Source organism: Megalops cyprinoides, chromosome 19 (genome assembly GCF_013368585.1).
Source record: "Megalops cyprinoides isolate fMegCyp1 chromosome 19, fMegCyp1.pri, whole genome shotgun sequence".
Lineage (NCBI taxonomy): Eukaryota > Metazoa > Chordata > Actinopteri > Elopiformes > Megalopidae > Megalops > Megalops cyprinoides.
This window is the reverse complement of record NC_050601.1, coordinates 7,118,131-7,137,109: the sequence shown is the minus strand read 5'-3', so window position 1 is coordinate 7,137,109 and position 18,979 is coordinate 7,118,131. Positions and strand designations below refer to the sequence as shown.

General features: G+C 43.8%; 1 protein-coding gene across 1 annotated transcript; it reads right to left on the bottom strand.

Annotated features, from left to right (window-relative positions):
• Window positions 1-939: 939 nt before the first annotated feature.
• On the bottom strand, window positions 940-14,303 carry LOC118794134 (SH3 domain-binding protein 1-like). The gene is made up of 18 exons (XM_036552309.1): window positions 14,104-14,303; window positions 10,645-10,687; window positions 9,816-9,920; window positions 9,127-9,203; window positions 8,034-8,145; window positions 7,583-7,659; window positions 7,082-7,169; window positions 6,836-6,904; window positions 6,634-6,724; window positions 5,977-6,113; window positions 5,381-5,492; window positions 4,703-4,784; window positions 4,453-4,533; window positions 3,880-3,993; window positions 3,383-3,480; window positions 3,150-3,273; window positions 1,890-2,119; window positions 940-1,781 (listed from the first exon to the last, which is right to left on the bottom strand). The coding sequence occupies exons 1-18, from the start codon at window positions 14,142-14,144 to the stop codon at window positions 1,555-1,557; spliced, it is 1,908 nt and encodes a 635-aa protein (XP_036408202.1). The 5' UTR covers window positions 14,145-14,303; the 3' UTR covers window positions 940-1,554.
• Between the last annotated feature and the right edge of the window lie 4,676 nt (window positions 14,304-18,979).

Genomic DNA, 18,979 nt, shown 5'->3' with positions numbered 1-18,979 from the left:
GGCCAATAAAATACTTTTTTTATTTCATTCACAAGAGTGCATCCTCTCAGCTTCTCCACTTTTTTTAATTTTAGCTACAATATACTGAATATCAGACAGATACATTTGCCCCCCACACAGTAGGTTAAAGGTCAGAAAGATGCATCCATCTTCACCATGTTAACCAGTTACACAGTAAATCTTAACAACTCAGCCCCCCCTTCCTCTGTTAGTTTACATGTACAGCACTAAGACCACTATCAGTTCCAGTTTTTGAGAAAAGGCCTTGGACCATCTTATTGTAATGGGGAAATGGAAAGCATGCGTTGTGTGAAAGGATGGTCACATTTTCATGGCTGAATGCATGAGCTGGTGCTGAGCTCATGGGGGACTTTACTGAAAACCGAGTTCTTTTGAGGGTGGAGCTGCTTCAGTGTTGCTTTGTATGCTGGTGAAAATTTAAGAGCTAACTGCGCATACCTTTACAAAAGTATTTCACTGGACTACTGGAAATCCTGTCGCATCCTAATCCATAATCCTATAACTAATTTGTCTTTCCGGGAAGATATTTTTGTAAAGGTAATATAAAGTAATTCTGTCAAGTACGCTTTTAAAACTCTTTGATTTGTTTTGATTGCAAAAAGCATACATATACAGTACACATGTTAATATTGTTAACAATGAAGTCAAAGCTTCACTATACCACTATTGGTATAATTTTAGTAACTAAATAAAGCTGGATCTCAGTAATAATACCTACACTTTGGAAATTCAAGGGCCTATCAGCCTACTTCTTATATATGATGATGAATAATACTTTGTATGAAATATTAGTAACACCTATATGGATGCTGTATGTGTATACAGTATAAAATTCAAATGTATGTGGTGCACTTACAAATAATAACAACATTCATACTGATGATTATAATAAAAGGATGTTTTTAATAAGCTTGGCAGTGTTGTATTTACATAATTGACTGAGCTTTTTTGGTATGCCCCAGTGGACCCAGACCCACACAGAAACGCAGTGCAATACACAATAGAAAATCAGGATAAAAGTCTTGCAAAGCTTAAAGATACAAGTTAGAATCTGACTTACAAAAATATTTGTTGGACCGAGAGGACTGACAAATAAGGTTACTAGAGAATGTCAATAGCATGGAGGTTGCTAGTTTAAATCGAGGCTGTGGCACAGGCTCAGGGTGGCCATGAGGAGGCATTGTACTGCTAGGGTTATTGACATCTGAGGTCTGCAATGCAATAAAGACCTTCTGAAGTCTTACGTATTTCTAGCTGGATACCAGTCGATATTTACTAAGTAAAAGCTGCATATGACTGTTAGCCTTAGTTTGAGGAAAAAAATACCCATTACCTGGGAAGACGCAGTTTGAATTTGAAACTGCCTCTGTACATCTGTATGTGACACACATTAAGTGTGTACAGTTTTAATGTCTTCTACGGTGGCATTGTTGAGCCAACAAAAGAGAGGCAACACTGACAATTGTAGACTTGTCAGTGAAGTGAGACAGAAGATTTGCACTTGGAATTCCGTGATTGTCCCTGTTCGCTGAGCTACTTATTGATTGGCTGTGGTGGCTGTGGGGGCGGGAAGCTGGGAGCTTTGACCGTGCCCTTTTTGGTCTTGTTCTTGTTGTTGAAGGAGGCCTGGGCCTTGATTTCGGGCTTCTGCTGGGTCGTGGGAGCCGTTGCCTGGCTTGAGGGAGCGGCAGGGGCTGAGGGCTTGCGTTGAGCGCGGGCCGCTGGTTGTGGCGGTATCTGTTGCTGGAAGGTTCTCTTAGCTGTTGAGAAAAGACAAAAAAGGGCGCCATACATCAGGACGAACTACATAAGGTATCAAACCAAGCAGGCTTGAATTTTTAGCTTGAATTTGATAGTGATCTCCCTACCTTTACATGGTGCTGTGACCTGTCGAGGGGAGCTAGGGGGCTGGTCTGTGGTGGGCTGTTCTAGGTGGGACTGCTGGGTCTGGGTCAGGTCACAAGCTGGTTTTTGGTCCTGGTTCTGGGAGGCCTTTTGGCTAGCAGCGTCGGAGGTGGGGTTCTCCCACATAGAGGTCCGGCGTGCTATTAAGCCTGACTTTACTATGGGTGAATCAGAACGTTCCTCAGACAAAGAGCTGGAGAGATTATGACAGAGAGAGAGAGAGAGAGGGAGAGAGAGAGAGCAATGTTACATTACATTCATTTAAAAATAAAAGACAAAGAGGAAATGAGAGCAAGAGAGAGAGACAGAAATAAAGTGAGACACAAAGAGAGAGAAGTTCGAGATTTGTCTTGTCATACTGAAACATAAATTTGTGCAAATGTAGGAATTCATTCATTCTTCCCTCATCCAAAACAATCTATGTAATCATTCAGGCTGTTGAATCGTCAGCATGTCTTCATAGGACAAAAATGCAAATGACCTTTGTGTGCATCAGTATATTTCAGTATCTATGTTTTTTTTAATTTGGAATGCCCTGTTACATTATGGAGATGCTGCTCATTGCTAAAACCCTGGCAATCGCTCCAGGACAGCACAAACACACACCCTCCTCAGAAACACACGTTGTAGTCTCCACGTTGAGCTTGCACAGACACGAACTGGAGGAAGACACCCCATGCACAGCTTTACACAGGCACACCTGTGTGTCCCTGATTGACCAGCAGGGGGCACTGTTGCAGAATGAGACCTCAAACCCTGGCCAATCTACCCACCCCCATCTCTGTGGGCTCCTGGTCATTGTTGGCTGATAACATACCTGGGACAGAGCCCAGCCATTAACCAGTCAGCTAAAAGGCGAATGTTTCAACCGCTGAGCTACTCATGAGCCTGTTCAGTGCACTTCTGACATACCTAAACTAACATGAAATGCCAAAATGAAGGCTTTGAAATCCAAAGGGGTGCCACAAATGAAATTAGTCAAAAGAATAAAATAACAATTAAAAGTCATGTGACCCTCAAACAGCAAACAGTGTCCATGTATTCAAAATAATGTTCGGTGATACTGCAAATGCTGTTAGTGCTGACAAACGTTTGAATGCTTATTCAGAAACAAATGATAACACTGGAAACATAGTGACAAATGAACACCCTAGTGTGCGTGCATATCAGCCGTGCGGAGCAGAATTGTCCAGAGACCTTTCTCGTGATGCTGAGCGCTGTACCTGTCAGTGCTGGATGGAGGAGGAGAGGCAGCAGGGCTCATCTCTGTCGCAGAATCAGGGGGTGCGGAGAGCGGCACTGTGAGGTCCGGGCAGCCCTGGGGTTCAGGAACCCCAAAATCCGCCTCTGGAGGAAGCAGGAAGACAGGGTGAGACATTATTATTAGATGATGAATAAGTCATGTCCATAGTGTGAAAGCGTTTCAAGGAGTTTGCTGCTGGGCAAGATGCCGCACCTTCAGGGAACAGGCTGTTGGCGTGCTGTATGAGTGGCTCAATCACAGTGACCACCTGCACAGAGGAGGCCGATGCCATGTCCAGCAAAGAGTCCACCCTGACAGAGAGAGAGGAGAAGGGAGAGTGTTACTCTACCATCCGCTACATGACAGACTCACACACGCACATATATGTACACACACGTAGACACCCACACACATACATTGTCATACACTCCACTCTACATTCTCACGGTTAGCGTGTACTGTACTCACACACAACACACACAACTTTACTGTAGTTACATGCACACCCTATTAACATAATGCGCTATATACCTGTTTATACACGCACACTCACAAACACACACACACGTGCAAAGAAATCACGCATCAACATATATGCACACACTCACAGGCATTCACACATACACACAGGTACACAGGTGCACACACAGGTATATATATACACATACACACACACACACACACTCTGAAGTCTCCATCACTGTACCCACCCTTCAGTGCGGGGCCACAGTAGATTGGGTCCCAGCACAATGGCAATATTGCTTGGGGTCATCCTGTTCACAGCCTGGTTCTCTGAAAGACGCGATAGGAACTGCACCAGGTACCTGTTACAGAGAGAGGGAGAGGGAGAAAGGGAGTGTGAAGGAGGGACAGAAAGTGGGGAGGAGAGTGTGAATGAGGGAGGAAGAGAGAGAGAGAGATAGTGGGATGAAGGTAAAAAGAAATGAGTAAGTTAGTAAACATGGACAGTGACACAGACAGAAGTAGACCCAGTATACACAAATAAATAATTAATTATAATTAATAATATAATTAAATAATTAAAGTATTGTCCTTGTAGACAATACTTTAATTATTGATGGTTGATGGATGGATGGATGGATCCATCCGTTTATCATGCTGCTGTAGCGTCACATCCTCCCCAGCTGCATGCAAATCGCAATGACGCAAAATATCGTTGAATACATATGATGTTGCATTTTGGAAGCATTCCTTCAACTGATGGAAAAGACTACACCAAGGATGCACAGAGAGAGAGGGGGCAGGGAGATGGCCGCACTGACCGGAGGTTGTTGTAGTTCTCTGCGGGCAGTTTACACAGCACTCTCCTCAGCTGTTCCAGTCTGTCTGCTACCTCCTTCTCCCTGGAGAGAGAGAAACAGGCAGAGTGAGAGAGAGGAAAGGAGATAGGGAGGAGGGAGATGAATGGGTGAGTGCAATAAAGTCTCATATAACATGACAGGTCTCTGATTCATCACATACTGTATTTTCTTTGCAAAGTTCAGTCAGTATCCTGAGCAACCATGGACGTACCCAGCTGCTTTGAACCAATCGTTGTAGAGTTCAAAGGTCATGAGAGGTTCAGGCAGCTCTCTGAGGTAAGACTTCAGGGCTCCTGTCAGACACAGGGTGAGGGAGAGAGAGGGTGAGAAAGTCAGTGTAACACATCAGCCGCACAGCCTGGCCTGCAAAGTAGAGAACACAGGTGAAACCATATGCTTCAGTCTATGTTTAGTTTCAGCTAAATACAGGCTGCAAGCATGAGTCCTTTTCACTCCAACGAGAAGTTACTGCATGTTAAAGGCTGTAATGTATGCCCCAGCAGAGGGCAGTGTAACGTTAAAGAAACAGGCATAGTATAGAAAACGTTTCAGTTTTACCATCTTCCTGTCTGTCTTACCATCTCTCTACCCATCCCTGCTCAAAGTGTACTCTGCATCTCTGTCCCTCCCTAACCGGCCTGATACCACTCCTGCACCTCCCTGTTTCCCTCCTAAATCTGCCCCTACCCCCAACACCTCCTGTCTCTTGCCCTTCCTAATTACCCAGCACTCACCTGCCGCCGATACCTCTCTAACCCACCTCTACTCCTTCCTCATCTCGTTTTCTCTATCTATCACTAACCAACCACAACCCATTCTCTACCTGTCTCTCTCCCTCTCTGATCTCAGCTTCTTCTCTCCCCCCACCCATACACACACACACACTCACCTGCCACTGCATGTGGGTCAGAGTGGAACTCGCTGTGGTCGATGTTGCCACTGTCCAGGCTGCTCTTGAGCCTCTTCACCACAGAGGCTGCGGCTGCCAGTCTGAACAGACCCTGAGAGAGACAGAGAGAGAGAGAGAGAGAGAGAGAGAGAGAGGGAGGGAGGGAGGGTGGAGAGGGGGAAGGTATGAAAGGGAAAGAAAGAAATGAAGAGAAATGGTTGAAAGAAAGAGGAAGAGAGGTCAAGAACAGTAATAGCGTGTGTGTGTGTGTGTGTGTGTGAGAGAGAGAGAGAGAGAGAGAGAGAGAGAATGAAAGCCACAGAGAGAGAAAAGAAGAAGAGGAAGAAAGAAAGGACAAAGAGAGGTAAAGACAGAGTTAATATCAAGTGCATCCTTCCTCTCTGTGGGACCGGGCAGTCCAAGGCCCGCTACTAAGGGGGTGCTTAGGAGTGCACTGCAGACGGACTTCAGCGCACCCCCAATCCTCTCCTTATGTCTCGATGTCTACATAGTATTTATGAATTACTGTTCACCCCCGTAGATTGCAGGTGAACCCCTCTGTAATTTTTTTTTTGCCTGGGCGGTCCGCTCCTCACCTCCTCCCTGAGGCCCCTCTGCAGCAGCATGAGGACGCACTCCCGGATGGGCGCGGCGATCTGCCTGCCGCTGTGCTGCAGGTGGGACAGCAGAGGAGCCCCGTACACCTTCCCTGAGGGGCCACTCAGCTTGGGGCCTGTGCGCAAAGAGCAGGAAGACATGCAGTTATGCGCTATGCTGCAGTTCACATACACACTGTAATACAATGCACTCTGGATATGTACAGTTATATACTGCAGTCTCTACCTGTAATATACTGTACTCTATACACACACTGTAATACACTGTAGTCTACTTATGCACACTGTTGCACACCAGACCCTACACACAGATACTGTTATACAGTGCTCTACACACACACACACATACACACACACTGAAATACATTGCACTCCAAACACACAGTCTGTCACGCATTACACTACATATACACGCACACTTATACACTATAGTTTATACAGAAACATACATAAATGCACTGCAATCTACACACATCCACACACATTGTACTGTTTATACACTGTACTGTGCTTACACACGCAAGCCTTGTTATTATGATGCACTGTATACACCCACACAGACATGCACAATCTTCAAAAACAGTATACATACACACATACACATACACACACACACACACACACACACACACACACCTGATTGGCTGTGGTTTTCTTTCAGTTCTGTAAGGTTCTTCTCTAAACAGCCCAATGAGTTCTTATGATATTCAGCCTGTAGTTCTAGTAGCTAAAACAAACATACAAAAAACAATTGAATTGATGCAACTCAGTAAGTGACTCATGTTAAAGGAATGGCAAGTATCATTAGGGTCAGAAAGACATGGCGTAGTGCACTCACACGGATGAAAAAGTTGGCGTAGTCGTCCTCTTTAGAGGCAAAATGATAGAGATCTGCAGAGTATTGGTCCTGCAAGAGCATAACTCACATGTTACACAGACCACAAAAATTGCAGCAGACAGTAATATATGTTTACCACATCACACACAAATGCAAAACATGGCAACTTCCAGCCATGCTATGATGCCATTAATGACTGGTCGTTGCTACCAGTGATGATATAGATAAAACCAATGATTATGTCACCCTGATGCTCTCCAGCCTCCTCCAGGCTTCCTCCACCTCCTCCCTGAGTCCGTCCTGCTTGGCCTGGGGTCCCGTGCTGGCCTGGGACCTGGGGGGAGGTGGGGGGGTTAGGTAGGTAGAGACAGGGGGACACTGTAACCCCAGGGACAACAGCTTGAAAATTCGCTATAAAGACACAGCTATTAAGACAAAGACTATTTGCTTGTGCTGTACTCTGCCTCACTTGTAAATCACTTTGGAAAAAAGCGTCTGCCAACTGAATAAATGTAAATGTAAAGTGTCAGGGGAGGGACAAAAACCAGGAGACAGACACTCCAGCAATGTGGGAGTGAGGGATCGAGACAGAGGTGATGGAGAAAGAGGTGGGGGCACATAAGCACCCATACATGTGCAAAACACACACGCGTACAGAAATGAGGCTCTGCGGTTTAAAACTGCGAGTGTACTCAGCCACAGACGAGTGCCGGCAGACACTCACAGAGGTGGCAGAGGCATACCCACCTGTTTCGGGCATTGTGCCAGTCAGTCGTCAGCTTGGCAAACAGCTTCTTATTCTTCAGAATCTCTGGCAGGTCCTCCTGTGAGCACACTGTGTTAGTACCACTGTGTCATGCCCTCGACCCACAGATTCAGTACAGATTCAATAGGTAAAAGGAGAAACCAATGCACAGCCACGTGCATGTAAAATCTCATTCACTCTGTAGCTCCAACATCCCCATGCAGAATGTAGAGACCATTACAGATATAAAAAAAGCCCTGATGTGATGATATCTGATTAAAAATGAGGATGCGATAAGAGGACACATGTGCTCAGAGGCATGCATGAGTGCACACACACACACACACACACACACACACACACACACACGCTTGAGTGCAGACAGGCGTGCACTTGTGAACATGCACACACACACACACACACACACACACACCCTGAGAGGGTCTTACTTACCTCACTGAGTTTATTGAGGGGCTCCAACACTTCCTTCTCCAGCTGCACCTCAAAATCTGCGAGAGTCTTGGCTAGAAGAGTCTGCATGAAGCAACACATCTCCAGAACCTTCCTGAAACAGAGAAACTTCTTAAACATTTAAAAAAATTCACAGCTTTATTAACACTAAATATTAATTCAATAGAACATGCAAAGGAAAACCTTTCCAATGTCAGTAAAAACAGGAACCGATTCGAGAGACTTGTTGATACTACCGCGCTTTAAATTACCAGACCGTTACAAGAAAGTTACGCTATTAAGAGCTGTTCCGTCCTCTCACAGGAAGCAGCTTTTTTCATTTCTTCACCATCTATGCCAGGGGTGCCCAAACCTCTCCTGGAGGGCCACTTGTCCTGCATGTTTTAGATCTCTACCTGCTCCAACACAGCTGATTCAAATGATCAATTCGTTACGAACTCCTGAAGCTACTGAATAACAAACTGATCATTTGAATCAGCTGCGTTGGAGCAGGGAGAGATCTAAAACATGCAGGACAAGTAGCCCTCCAGGAGAGGTTTGGACACCCCTAGTCTATGCTGAAATCTCATCCACACGTAAATGGGCAGATCACCTTCTCATCTGAGAGGCGGTGAGCAAACACAGCTAGGCTAATGCACCTGCACATCCATACTATTCAGTATTCTATTCCTATTGATCCAGTAGTCAACCCAGTGCCCAGATGCACGCACGTGCCTTGCATTATAAAAATGCATAATTTTGCAGAGAAAGATATGTTCATAGGACAAAATATTTCAGGCAAGCCACGGCTGCAAGAGAGAGAGAGAGGACGGAAAAGCAAAGAAATCAAGTGGTGGGGGGAGTCCGGGGTGTGAGAGGATTGAGTGCAAGAGAAATAGAACTTGAGCAACAGGGTGAAAGATGACCAAGATAGCCAAAATAATGCAAAATAAGATGCTATTGTAGAGGAACTTTCATTTCATTTCACTTCTCAAAAGAAACCAAAGGGAGGGGAGCGCTGGCACTCAGTACAGTGGTGGCGATCAGTGTGGTGATAAATGAACGATGAATGAATTATCTTTCATTCAGTTCTCACCTTATGGGGGACTCTCCATCGAAATCCTTCAAGCTTTCTGCCATGCTGACGGACAGCATCATCAGCGGGAGCTTTTTCTGAGGGGTTGGAGGGTAAGAAACAGGAAGCCGTTAGAATCACGCTGACCGTGTGATCACATATTGTAGAGGAGGCCACAGAATCAGATGTGGCAAAGAAAACAAAGACTCCAGGAGCACAGGGTCAGAGCATGCGGGGCCTGACTCCTGGCCAACAAGAAGGATCCAGTGCCCTGTCACCCTGAGCCACAATTCCCCTCAGAGCAGGGCAGAGTGGTTCAAAATAATTATGAGCTTTCAATAAACAATAACACAGAGAGCAAGACCATACAGGACTACAAATACACACTCCCTATCTTACAATGAACATAGATATAAAGGTATGACACAGATGAATTACATACAGCAATACTGAGGCTCAAAATGATATGATGAGGGGAGAACAAAGCTTCACAAATCACAAAATGGGTGGATCTTTCATGCAATAATAGTGAATTAATGTCCTGAGGATGACAAGATTTTTTTTTTGATTGGTTCATTATGTGTTTCGCTGATTGACAGCATGTGGTTCCCCTACCCATTGTAGCATTCATGAAGCTCAACATCAGTAGCTCAGTTCAGGGCACACACAGAGGCACACTTGGAGTGCCAGACAGGCGTGTCTACGGTTACCGTTCGCTTCTCCGCATCTAGCCCCAGCTGGCTCTGCAGACAGCCAACCAGTTTCTTGTGAATGATCTGGGCAGCCTTCTTGGCTGGCTCCACCCTCTGCTCCACCTGCAGCCAATGAGATCAGAATGTTTGTGCTTGCTCAGCAAATCATACAGGTGGGTGTTTTAACATAACATCACCTGAACACACAGGTATTAAAAAAATCTTTGGGGAAGAAAGCATGGGGTAGGTATAGGGGTGGGTGGGCAGACGAAGGGAAACTTTTTGGTTGAATTTGTTACTGTTCACTATACCTGTCGGATTAACTATGTATCACACAATGAAACAGAGTATCAAACTGCCGTTCTCTCTATGACAATCTAACCAAGACCTCCCAGGATCATATTGTCAGGTGTTTTAAAATGCTTTGATGGGTGGAATGTCTGTATTCCCACTCAAAGATTGTCTATTCTTTCCCCAACAGCCAACGAAAAATAATTAAAAAATGGCACAGATCACCTTCTGGCTAGACACCTAGCATGATAGATTATGAGTAATGGTACTTCTGCGGACTGGTGTCCCCTCCTTTGAATAAGATGTGATGCTCTGTGCTGTCAAGGCTGGAGAGCCCGGCCTACTGTACACTACTTGTGGTAGGGCTTGAATGGTGTTATGCTCACGCTCACTGGTCTGGGAGTGTTGTTAGCCTGGTCTGACACTGTTGCTCATTCAGCTCGAATGGATACACTTCTGTTCTTTTGTGCTCAAAATGAAGTCACTCTGGATAAGAGCGTCTGCTAAATGAATGTATGTAATTATGGCATGAGGACACTAGAAGGGTAGGACTCACCAGTGCCAGATCCTCAGTGAGAAGGTCAGTGGCATCCTGTGCCCTGAGGAAAAGGGGACAGATGAGAAAATCAGGAAATCAGGAGGCCAGACCAGGAGCACAGAAAAAGATGCCCAAATGTACAAAGCGATTACAGAGTGCTTTTTTTTATTGCAGTAACCATGTACTCACTGCGACTGCAAACACATGGGTTCAACACGGTTTGATACACACCTTCTTCAATCAGCACCGATTGTTTTGCAGTTTGTTGTTTATGAGAAGTGTTGTGCCGTCGATCTTAATACAGTAGGTGCGTGCTTATTTGCTCCATTAAATGTTTTGCTGATTGTTCATCACAGTTTTGCATTGTCCCTTGGAGCGCCTTTGAGATCCGAATCCATTCTGCTTTCACACAATGACTCTTCCTCTGCCTACTGTATGCTTCCCCCACCCACTGCACTCAGCCTCTGTTTCATGTGGCTTGAGAAGCAAAAAGGGTAAAAGTCGTGCGCTAAAGTGAAGCCTCAGGCTGAACTCATTAAATGTTCAGCAGCACCGGACCACGGCACCCTCTCTTCTGATACAATGCAGTTGCGATTCTCACTCTTACAATCCGCTTGATATAACAATTAGAAGTGTAGGACATGAAAGACTGTCAAAGCCACACCGTGCAACTTATACCAACCACTTCCAGAGGGAGGAACAATGCAAACAATGAAGAATAATAAAGATGACGAATATAAAGAAGGAGAAGGAAGTCTGTCAACACACATTTATATTAGGGGGTGCTCGTTATTTATAATTCAGCGACAGAGGGTTGGCAGGGACGTCCTAAAATAGGAGTGTGAGGAAAGGGGTGGGGGGCAAGGAGGGGTTTGCGGTTTGGGTTGAGGCCGGATACAAAGTGGGAGGGGAAGTGAGCGAGTTCCAAAACACACATCTGCTGGTGCTCTTCCCCATCCGAGATCCTGCCGTCTGAGGTGATTGACGGCTGCCGTTGCAAAATAAACTGGATTTGTCTGACAGGCATCTGTACAGGGGCCTAAACGATATTGTGCAGAGCGTGTGCTGTGGTCGTATGCACAATATGTCATTTGCGGTGTGAGCAGAACAGCAAAAGAGCTCTAAAGTGACATTAAATCTCCTTAAGCCTCCCCCTCTCGTCCGGTGTTGTCTACCTCCTGTATCACACTTAGTAGAACGTTCTAACGTCACACAGAGGACGTGAGAGATGAGGAGGAGGATAGTCCTCTTACCAGCAGCCCGACTCTCCTGCACAATCACACAATTACACAATCACACAGTTACTCACACTCACTCAGACACAGACAGACATGCACATAAATACAATTAACACTCACACACACACACACATGCATAGGCACACATGCACAAACTAACACACAGATGTATTGAGAGAGTCTTGTCATTTCTGGCCAGTTTCTTTACTCTTAAATCTGGTCACCTGTAGCTACAATATTCTCCTCCAAGTACTGTTTTTCAATCTATTCAAATGTGAATTTGACACAGCAAACATAACAAAGCCGAGTAAAGACATTACCCTTCTGTCATATCTCACTGCAGTTTCTGCGTATCGTCTTAAATGGATCTGTTCCCGCATGGAGTGCATAGAGACTGAAAACAAATGCTTTTGTTTCCTTGCGTGCAAGTAACTTTGAATCACAAAATCTGCTGTAAAACTGAGAAGAGTGGGGGAAAAAACTCTGAAGCACCTGTTCTAAAATAAAGTTGGTATGGCTGCTGCAGGCCTTGCTCTCTGGGCTGTGGTGAGGGTGCAGAGCCTGCAGAGGCGGCACGGCATTGCCGAGCACAAGTTCTGTCATCTGCAGGACTGAGTCGGAGGAGATTAATAATAGCACAGTTACAAGAGCAGCCTGCAGAAGCTCTCTGCTCTGTTGCAACTGCAGGCTGAAGCAGCAATCAGCAACGCCTGTTATAATCCCACACAAAAAAAGAAAGAAGAAAAAAAAAACAGACTCCACAGAAACCAGCCTGCCCTCATTCGTTTGCAGCTACTCTAGCCAGACATGGACAGCTCGTGCTTAAGGTCACAATGATGTAGCGATCCCCCTCCCCTCCCTCCTCCCCGCGCCCCCACATTGTCAGGCTCAGCTACTTTTTCATATTTAAACAGAGGAAATGGGCCAAACATTTTACACTTCTTAGCGGCAAAACAATGCATGAATGTGTACAATGTGTATGTATGTGAACAACGCAGACGCAGCCTTAAAAATCTTGATAGCTGTTATTTATAACCCATTCCAACTAAAGCATCATCATTACACCCTATCTGTTTCTTCTATTCATGTTTTTTAAATGGTCAAATTAAAAGAAGTTAGGTGCTTATCAAACAAATAAGACAATACAAGAACAAATCTTTTAGTAACATAATGCATAACGATAAGAATACCTAACTAACAGGGATAACAATACATATGTCAATTGGGGAACCTCCAAAAGAGGTTTGGCTCAATTGTGAATGCATTCATCGTAGGAGCAGCCTAAGCCCCACAGAGCGGGTTCGAAGCCAGCTATGTCAGCTGCCGATAATAAACAGGAGCCCACAGCACTGAAACAAACTGGCCTTGTTTCACCAAGGACAGGGGTAGGAAGGTTAGCCAGGGTTCCTTTGCCTCTCTACTCTCAAACACATTGTGATTCATCTCAAGCGCCTTTAAACTGATTGAATTATCAATAGTGAAGCCCCTATCCTCCAGTGGTACCTACTTCACTGTGGAGTGCCACATGACTTGTAGCGTGAAGAACAGCTGTTAGCCTCATGTGAGTGTATCAGAGCACTGCCTTTGACTCGCTTCAGCTTTCCTACTGAGACGGGCCTAACAATGAGCCAGATGACAATTTCAAACAGGTTTAAAGGGCAAAAAGCATTTAAAATGAACCTTGCCAAATCCCAAATTCCACATTTCTCACATTTCTTTGACAGGGAGCACTATACAAAAGAACTAACTCTGTACTCTGTTTGCTCACAAAACTAAACAATAAAAGTATCAATGATCACTGACATAAAAAAAAAAGCATTTCGGCACATCAAAGGTTGAGTAACCAGGTCATGTGACCTGAAGAGAATCCATGGCGGTATAGAAACTTTTAAAAGGGCCTTGGGTGACCACTTCCATGACAAAGAGAACTGAATCATTGGACACATCCATGCCTCTGAGGCAGCACCCCTTGGTAAGAGATTATTTTTATTATTTTGTGCAGTGGGGCGAGTGAAAGGGTTTTTGACACCTCTGCCTCAGCTGTCCAAAAATAGAATCCAACCAAAACTCCCAGTTTGAAACACCACAAACCCATAAACAATAGCTTTTCAAAGACATCTGGTTACCTAAGAGTCAAGTAAATAAGAACAATGTCCCAACAAGAGCGTAAAGACAAAAACTCAAGTACACTTTTTTGGTAATGAACAAAAAGGCATTCAGAAATCAAGACAATACTTACTTCCCCAGAGATCCAAACTGCTGTTTAAAGAGGTTCAGCATAGTTTTGCCGGAGATGACTCCTGTCTTTTGTTCCCTATCACTCTCCTCTTAACGACAAAAAAGACATGCAGTCCAACACAACCCGTCCAGTTTGGATCGATTTTCATTCGATAACTGTTTGTCTGAAGCTTTCTGTTTCTTGTTCATACCTAGCCCTGTCACAACCAGCCAGCCAATGGTTTTAGTTCTTGTTTCGGAAGTCTTTGGGGTTAAACTGTCACACACACAACCACACGAACACACACACACACACACACATACACGGGCGTACCTCGGAGGTCACGAAAAAAGGAAGTGACTTTTCAAGCTGCAGATGGCTGGGGTGTTTAGAATTTCACATCACCAAGAGATTATCAAGGTAATTCCCTATGGCTGAAGAGCCATTGTAAACCATCTGCACATGTTACTTCCACATAAGGTATCACATGATTATATAAACAATGAAGAATATGTCAGCAGCACTAAAATGGAGTGGTTGATTTGTTACATGACACAGTGATACAGTGGAAGCTAACTTCATCACCCCGTGAAGCCACGTGTTGTAGATGTATTTCTGAGGCAAAACTGAGAAAAAAGTGGAATGAAGTCACTTATACACTATAATCCCTCTTTGAACTTTCAAAACCCTAACTCATTACAAAATGTCTACCCAACCAAACCCGTCAGACTTAGAGTTTGGAAATGTAATTTGTATTGACGGTTATATCCTAATGAAAAAGATATATAGGTCATTGTACGGAAATCTAATCATACATCATATATATATTTACAATGCATTATATTTTGTAAAAGATTTTACAGTATAAGGATAAAATGACCCACATAAAAGTGATCATTTTGGATTTTATGTTTTAACCTGTTTTAATCACCTTTTCATGCCTGACATGAGGAATGCATATGACACACATATGCAGACAAAATAACAAGCAATAAAGTCGCAGAAGTACACTAAATAAAACGGTTGAAGGAGGGCATTTGTTTTTTTTTTTTTCATGGTAACCAAAAACCAGTAAAGGAGAGAATTCAGAATACCTCACTAACCTGTACAACATATAAAAATAAATTGGGTGTGGGCAGGGGCAGAGGAAGAGCGCAGCCCTTTCACAGGAAGTAATAACTGCATTGCAGTGTGTTCAAGCACCATTGCATAATGAGCGTGACACGTTTCTCTTGGTATCACAATATGGTATTGTGATATGATTAACCTCTGTCGTATTTGATTCGCAAGTACGTTTTACTGAGCTGTGTGGTCTGTTGAGAAGCTGATATCTGTTTCGCAGACTCGAGTCGCTTGCTTGAAAAGATGTAACCTGCGTGTAAGACCCTGTCCTGAAAAATGAGGCAGAGGTGTGTTAACCTTTACATTTCTCATTCTCTTCTGCACCGTCAAGAATTCTGCATTATAATAATAGCATCACAGTTCTTGCCAATGATACCATACCAAACTATATGCCGGGATTCCAACATTGCAGTGAATCACGAAAAGTCTTAAGATATAATCTCACTTAAAAAGACATACAGGCATACGCATAATACATAATACATGATATAGATTTGAAATCAAAAGTCAGGGAAAGCAGATGACTGGCCATGTCGAGTATTTACCTGGTGAGTGTGTGGTACATCAAATCCAGTACTTTCCCTGGGGCATTTTTTTCAAACGTGTGTAAAATTTTTCAGTTGAAATTAAATTCACTTCATGCCTTGAGCTGATGTACACTCAAATGCTGAACTCAAATGGTATTTGGTAGGACAATGACTGCTGTCTTTTTCAGGCAACAGCCCTGGGTGCCATCCACCAGAGGAGTTCAGGAAGTGCTTGTGGTGAGATATCAGTTACAGGGAAGGACAGGAGGGATCAGATTTGAATGAGTGTGCGCCGTAAAAGCAGAACACTTCTTCATCCTCTTTGTACAGTTTCAGAAAAACAAAAAAGAAAAAATACCTTTCAGCTGGGGGGGGTGGCTTCACATCACAGGCTAGAACGGCTACGACGATAAGAAGCTTCAGAGCCAACAACACGAATCAAGCCACTCACGCCTGTTGTCACCAGCACCAGACCCTGCTGACTAAAGGTCAGGTTAGGCTGTGTGCCCTGTGGTTTGGAACACACGCACTGTGGGTGGCTGAGCTGTGAACACCACAGAGCTGCCTGAGAGGAAGGCGGCCAATGGGCTACAGTGAGTAGTCCAGCACAATCGAATACTTTCTCATGATATCAGTGTTAGAGCGGTATAGTAATTCGCCCTGGAGGGAAACATCCTGCACTACTGCAGAAGATACTGGCAGCAGGTGTGCTGTGTGGTCACGTGGTGAATCAGGCTATTCTGCAGTGAAAAAGGGCCCAGGCTGACCAGCTCTCTCACTTGGCTGCTTCCTCTTCTGTAAGAGAAGGGAGACCACAGGCCTCGGGAAGGTGCAGAAAAGTATGCGAGAGAGAGAGAGAGAGAGAGAGAGAGAGAGAAAAGGGAAACAGGCCTCACCGTCTCTTTGTGAGTTTCTAAGGAAATACATACGCTGCATGTAATGCAAGAGCCTCTGTCAGTGGGTTTTTAAAATAGCATGGGGAAAAATAGACCAGTGCAAAACCTTGCAGACACTCTTAAAAGGAGCACATTCACTACAAATATCTGAACCTTCTAAGCCATTCATGTAAACACTGTTCATCAGTACACTGTGAAATTCTGCACATGGAATAACATGACATCTGTGAGCAGGTCTCCCTTGAATCACTTTTGGCAAGTCATGTATTTCTATAGGATCCTATGTTAGAGATCAGGCTATGACTTTTTCATGGAGTTTAAAAAGGTCACTGTTTCCGTTCAATGCAGATGCTGAATATGGCATTTGAAAGCAGGAACACAATCCAAAAATCTGAGCATAAAACACATGAACCTGAAATATAAGCTTGAAGCCATGGAATGCTTATAGTTGAATTTTTTTGTCGCCTTTCATGTGACTTGTGACAGTGCTAGCCTATGCACAACCCATAAAACAACAGAGGGATTACCTAAAATACAAATCATTTTATTTAGTTGTTAAACATTTCTATTATGGAAATCAGAAGGCTGTGTGAGTACTGACCAAGCTCCCATACCATACAGCTGCTCTCCTACACACATCTGTGTTTAAACAAGGCAACTTAGAGAGTTAGCCAGTGTCTGCCTTTCTTTGCTAATGCATTACACACACACATACACACACACACACACACACATGCACAATTATTCATTCTGAAGTAAACCTGAGAGAACAGGTCTGCTAGAGATACATTTGTACATGGTAATGGTTTGAACAATTTAATTGAAGTTACACATAACAAACATTCCTCGCTACACATATCTGACACAGCCTCTGGCACAGTTGCAATTTTCCAGAAGAGGTGAAGACTGAAGCTTCACGTGACCATATTGACACTGAGGTGCACACACACAAGGTGGGCTGCAGGGGGCCTTTTAGGTTTTACAACATACCATGAGAGATATTAAGGGGCGTCTCCAGGTCGTCAGATGTCAGTTTTCAGAGTAGAGGAGAGCTTTAACTGTAGCCAATCAATTAACTGCAGCTCAAGAGGCCAGGAAATTACACTCAATTAACAATGCTTACATTGTTGAATCAATTGCACTGAATGTATACATTTGCCGTGATCAATTGTAAATTTAATTTGTGAGATCAATTGCCTGGTTCTGGACCATGATAAGCCCATGCTAAGCTGATAAATTAATAATGTATGATGTTCTTCAGTGAGGACTGATCTCTAAGTTTTCTTAGTAAGAGTCTCCACCTTGTGGTGAAGTCCAAGATTGCATAGGGGAAACTGGAGCTTTAGCGAGATTGAACCTTGTTGCGTCATCAAATCATTATACTGTTGATGCATACTGGTAATCATTAATCATTAAGTTGATCAATAAAGATATAATGATGTTATGTTTGTCTGTTTATTTCTTGTACATGCCAAAATTTCCCATGTTCTGTTTTTGCTTTTTTTTGCCCAAATGAAGAGAAAATACAAAACTATGTATGACAAGTAGGCAGTGAAGGTTAAATCCAAATAAAGGACATCCAGCCATTCCACCACAAATCAAGAAGCACAAAAGAAGTGTTCATTGTTTATTTACTCTAGATTTGCTATTCATACAAAAATCACTAATTCTCAAATGAAAACTCCAATTCAAGCGAAAAAAAACTCCCATACCTGCAGCTTTGGAGATTAGATTAGATTCAGTGTCACGCAGTATGTCAGCTGCTCTTTCTATTATTGAAAGTCCAAAGTCATCACACCATTACGTAACAGATATCTCAGGCAGCCATGAATATATTGACGACATACACTGATGAGCCAAAACATTATGACCATGTGGTGGATATCCCCCTGGTCTGGGCCAAATGGACCGAGGGTCTTCCTCCACATTTTGATACCTTCTGGAAAATAATACGTCCTCACAGAGTCTGAAGTAATCATGGTTGTTTGGTTTATTGCATATGGTGATCAATCACATACAGTAAACCGTGTTGGTCCACGGAGCAACAGGTGTATATGCGGTGTGTATACATTCACAAACACTCCCCAATCACTCTGCCCTCCCCTCAGCCTGCATCCATCCTTTATGCCTTTTCTCACTCCACCTATCCAAGACCACAATTTCCAACTCCTCCCAGGCTCCTCCTTCAAGATCATCCCATTTTCCATTTAATACACCATTATTTAATTTTTGAGCTGTTACATTTACCCCAGCCTGGAAAGTCCTATAAACTCCATAGTCATTAATTGTATATTATTTTTAAACATAACACTTCTGAAATTTCCCATTATTTCCACTCCACACCTATATGAT

Excerpts from the sequence above, each read along its gene's own strand:
- LOC118794134 (XM_036552309.1), bottom strand. The coding sequence starts at position 14,144 with ATGCTGAACCTCTTTAAACAGCAGTTTGGATCTCTGGGGAA. Across the intron at positions 6,725-6,835 it reads ACGCCAACTTTTTCATCCGT|CTACTAGAACTACAGGCTGA; the intron begins GTGAGTGCACTA and ends TGTTTGTTTTAG. Across the intron at positions 4,534-4,702 it reads GATTGGTTCAAAGCAGCTGG|GGAGAAGGAGGTAGCAGACA; the intron begins GTACGTCCATGG and ends CTCTCTCTCCAG.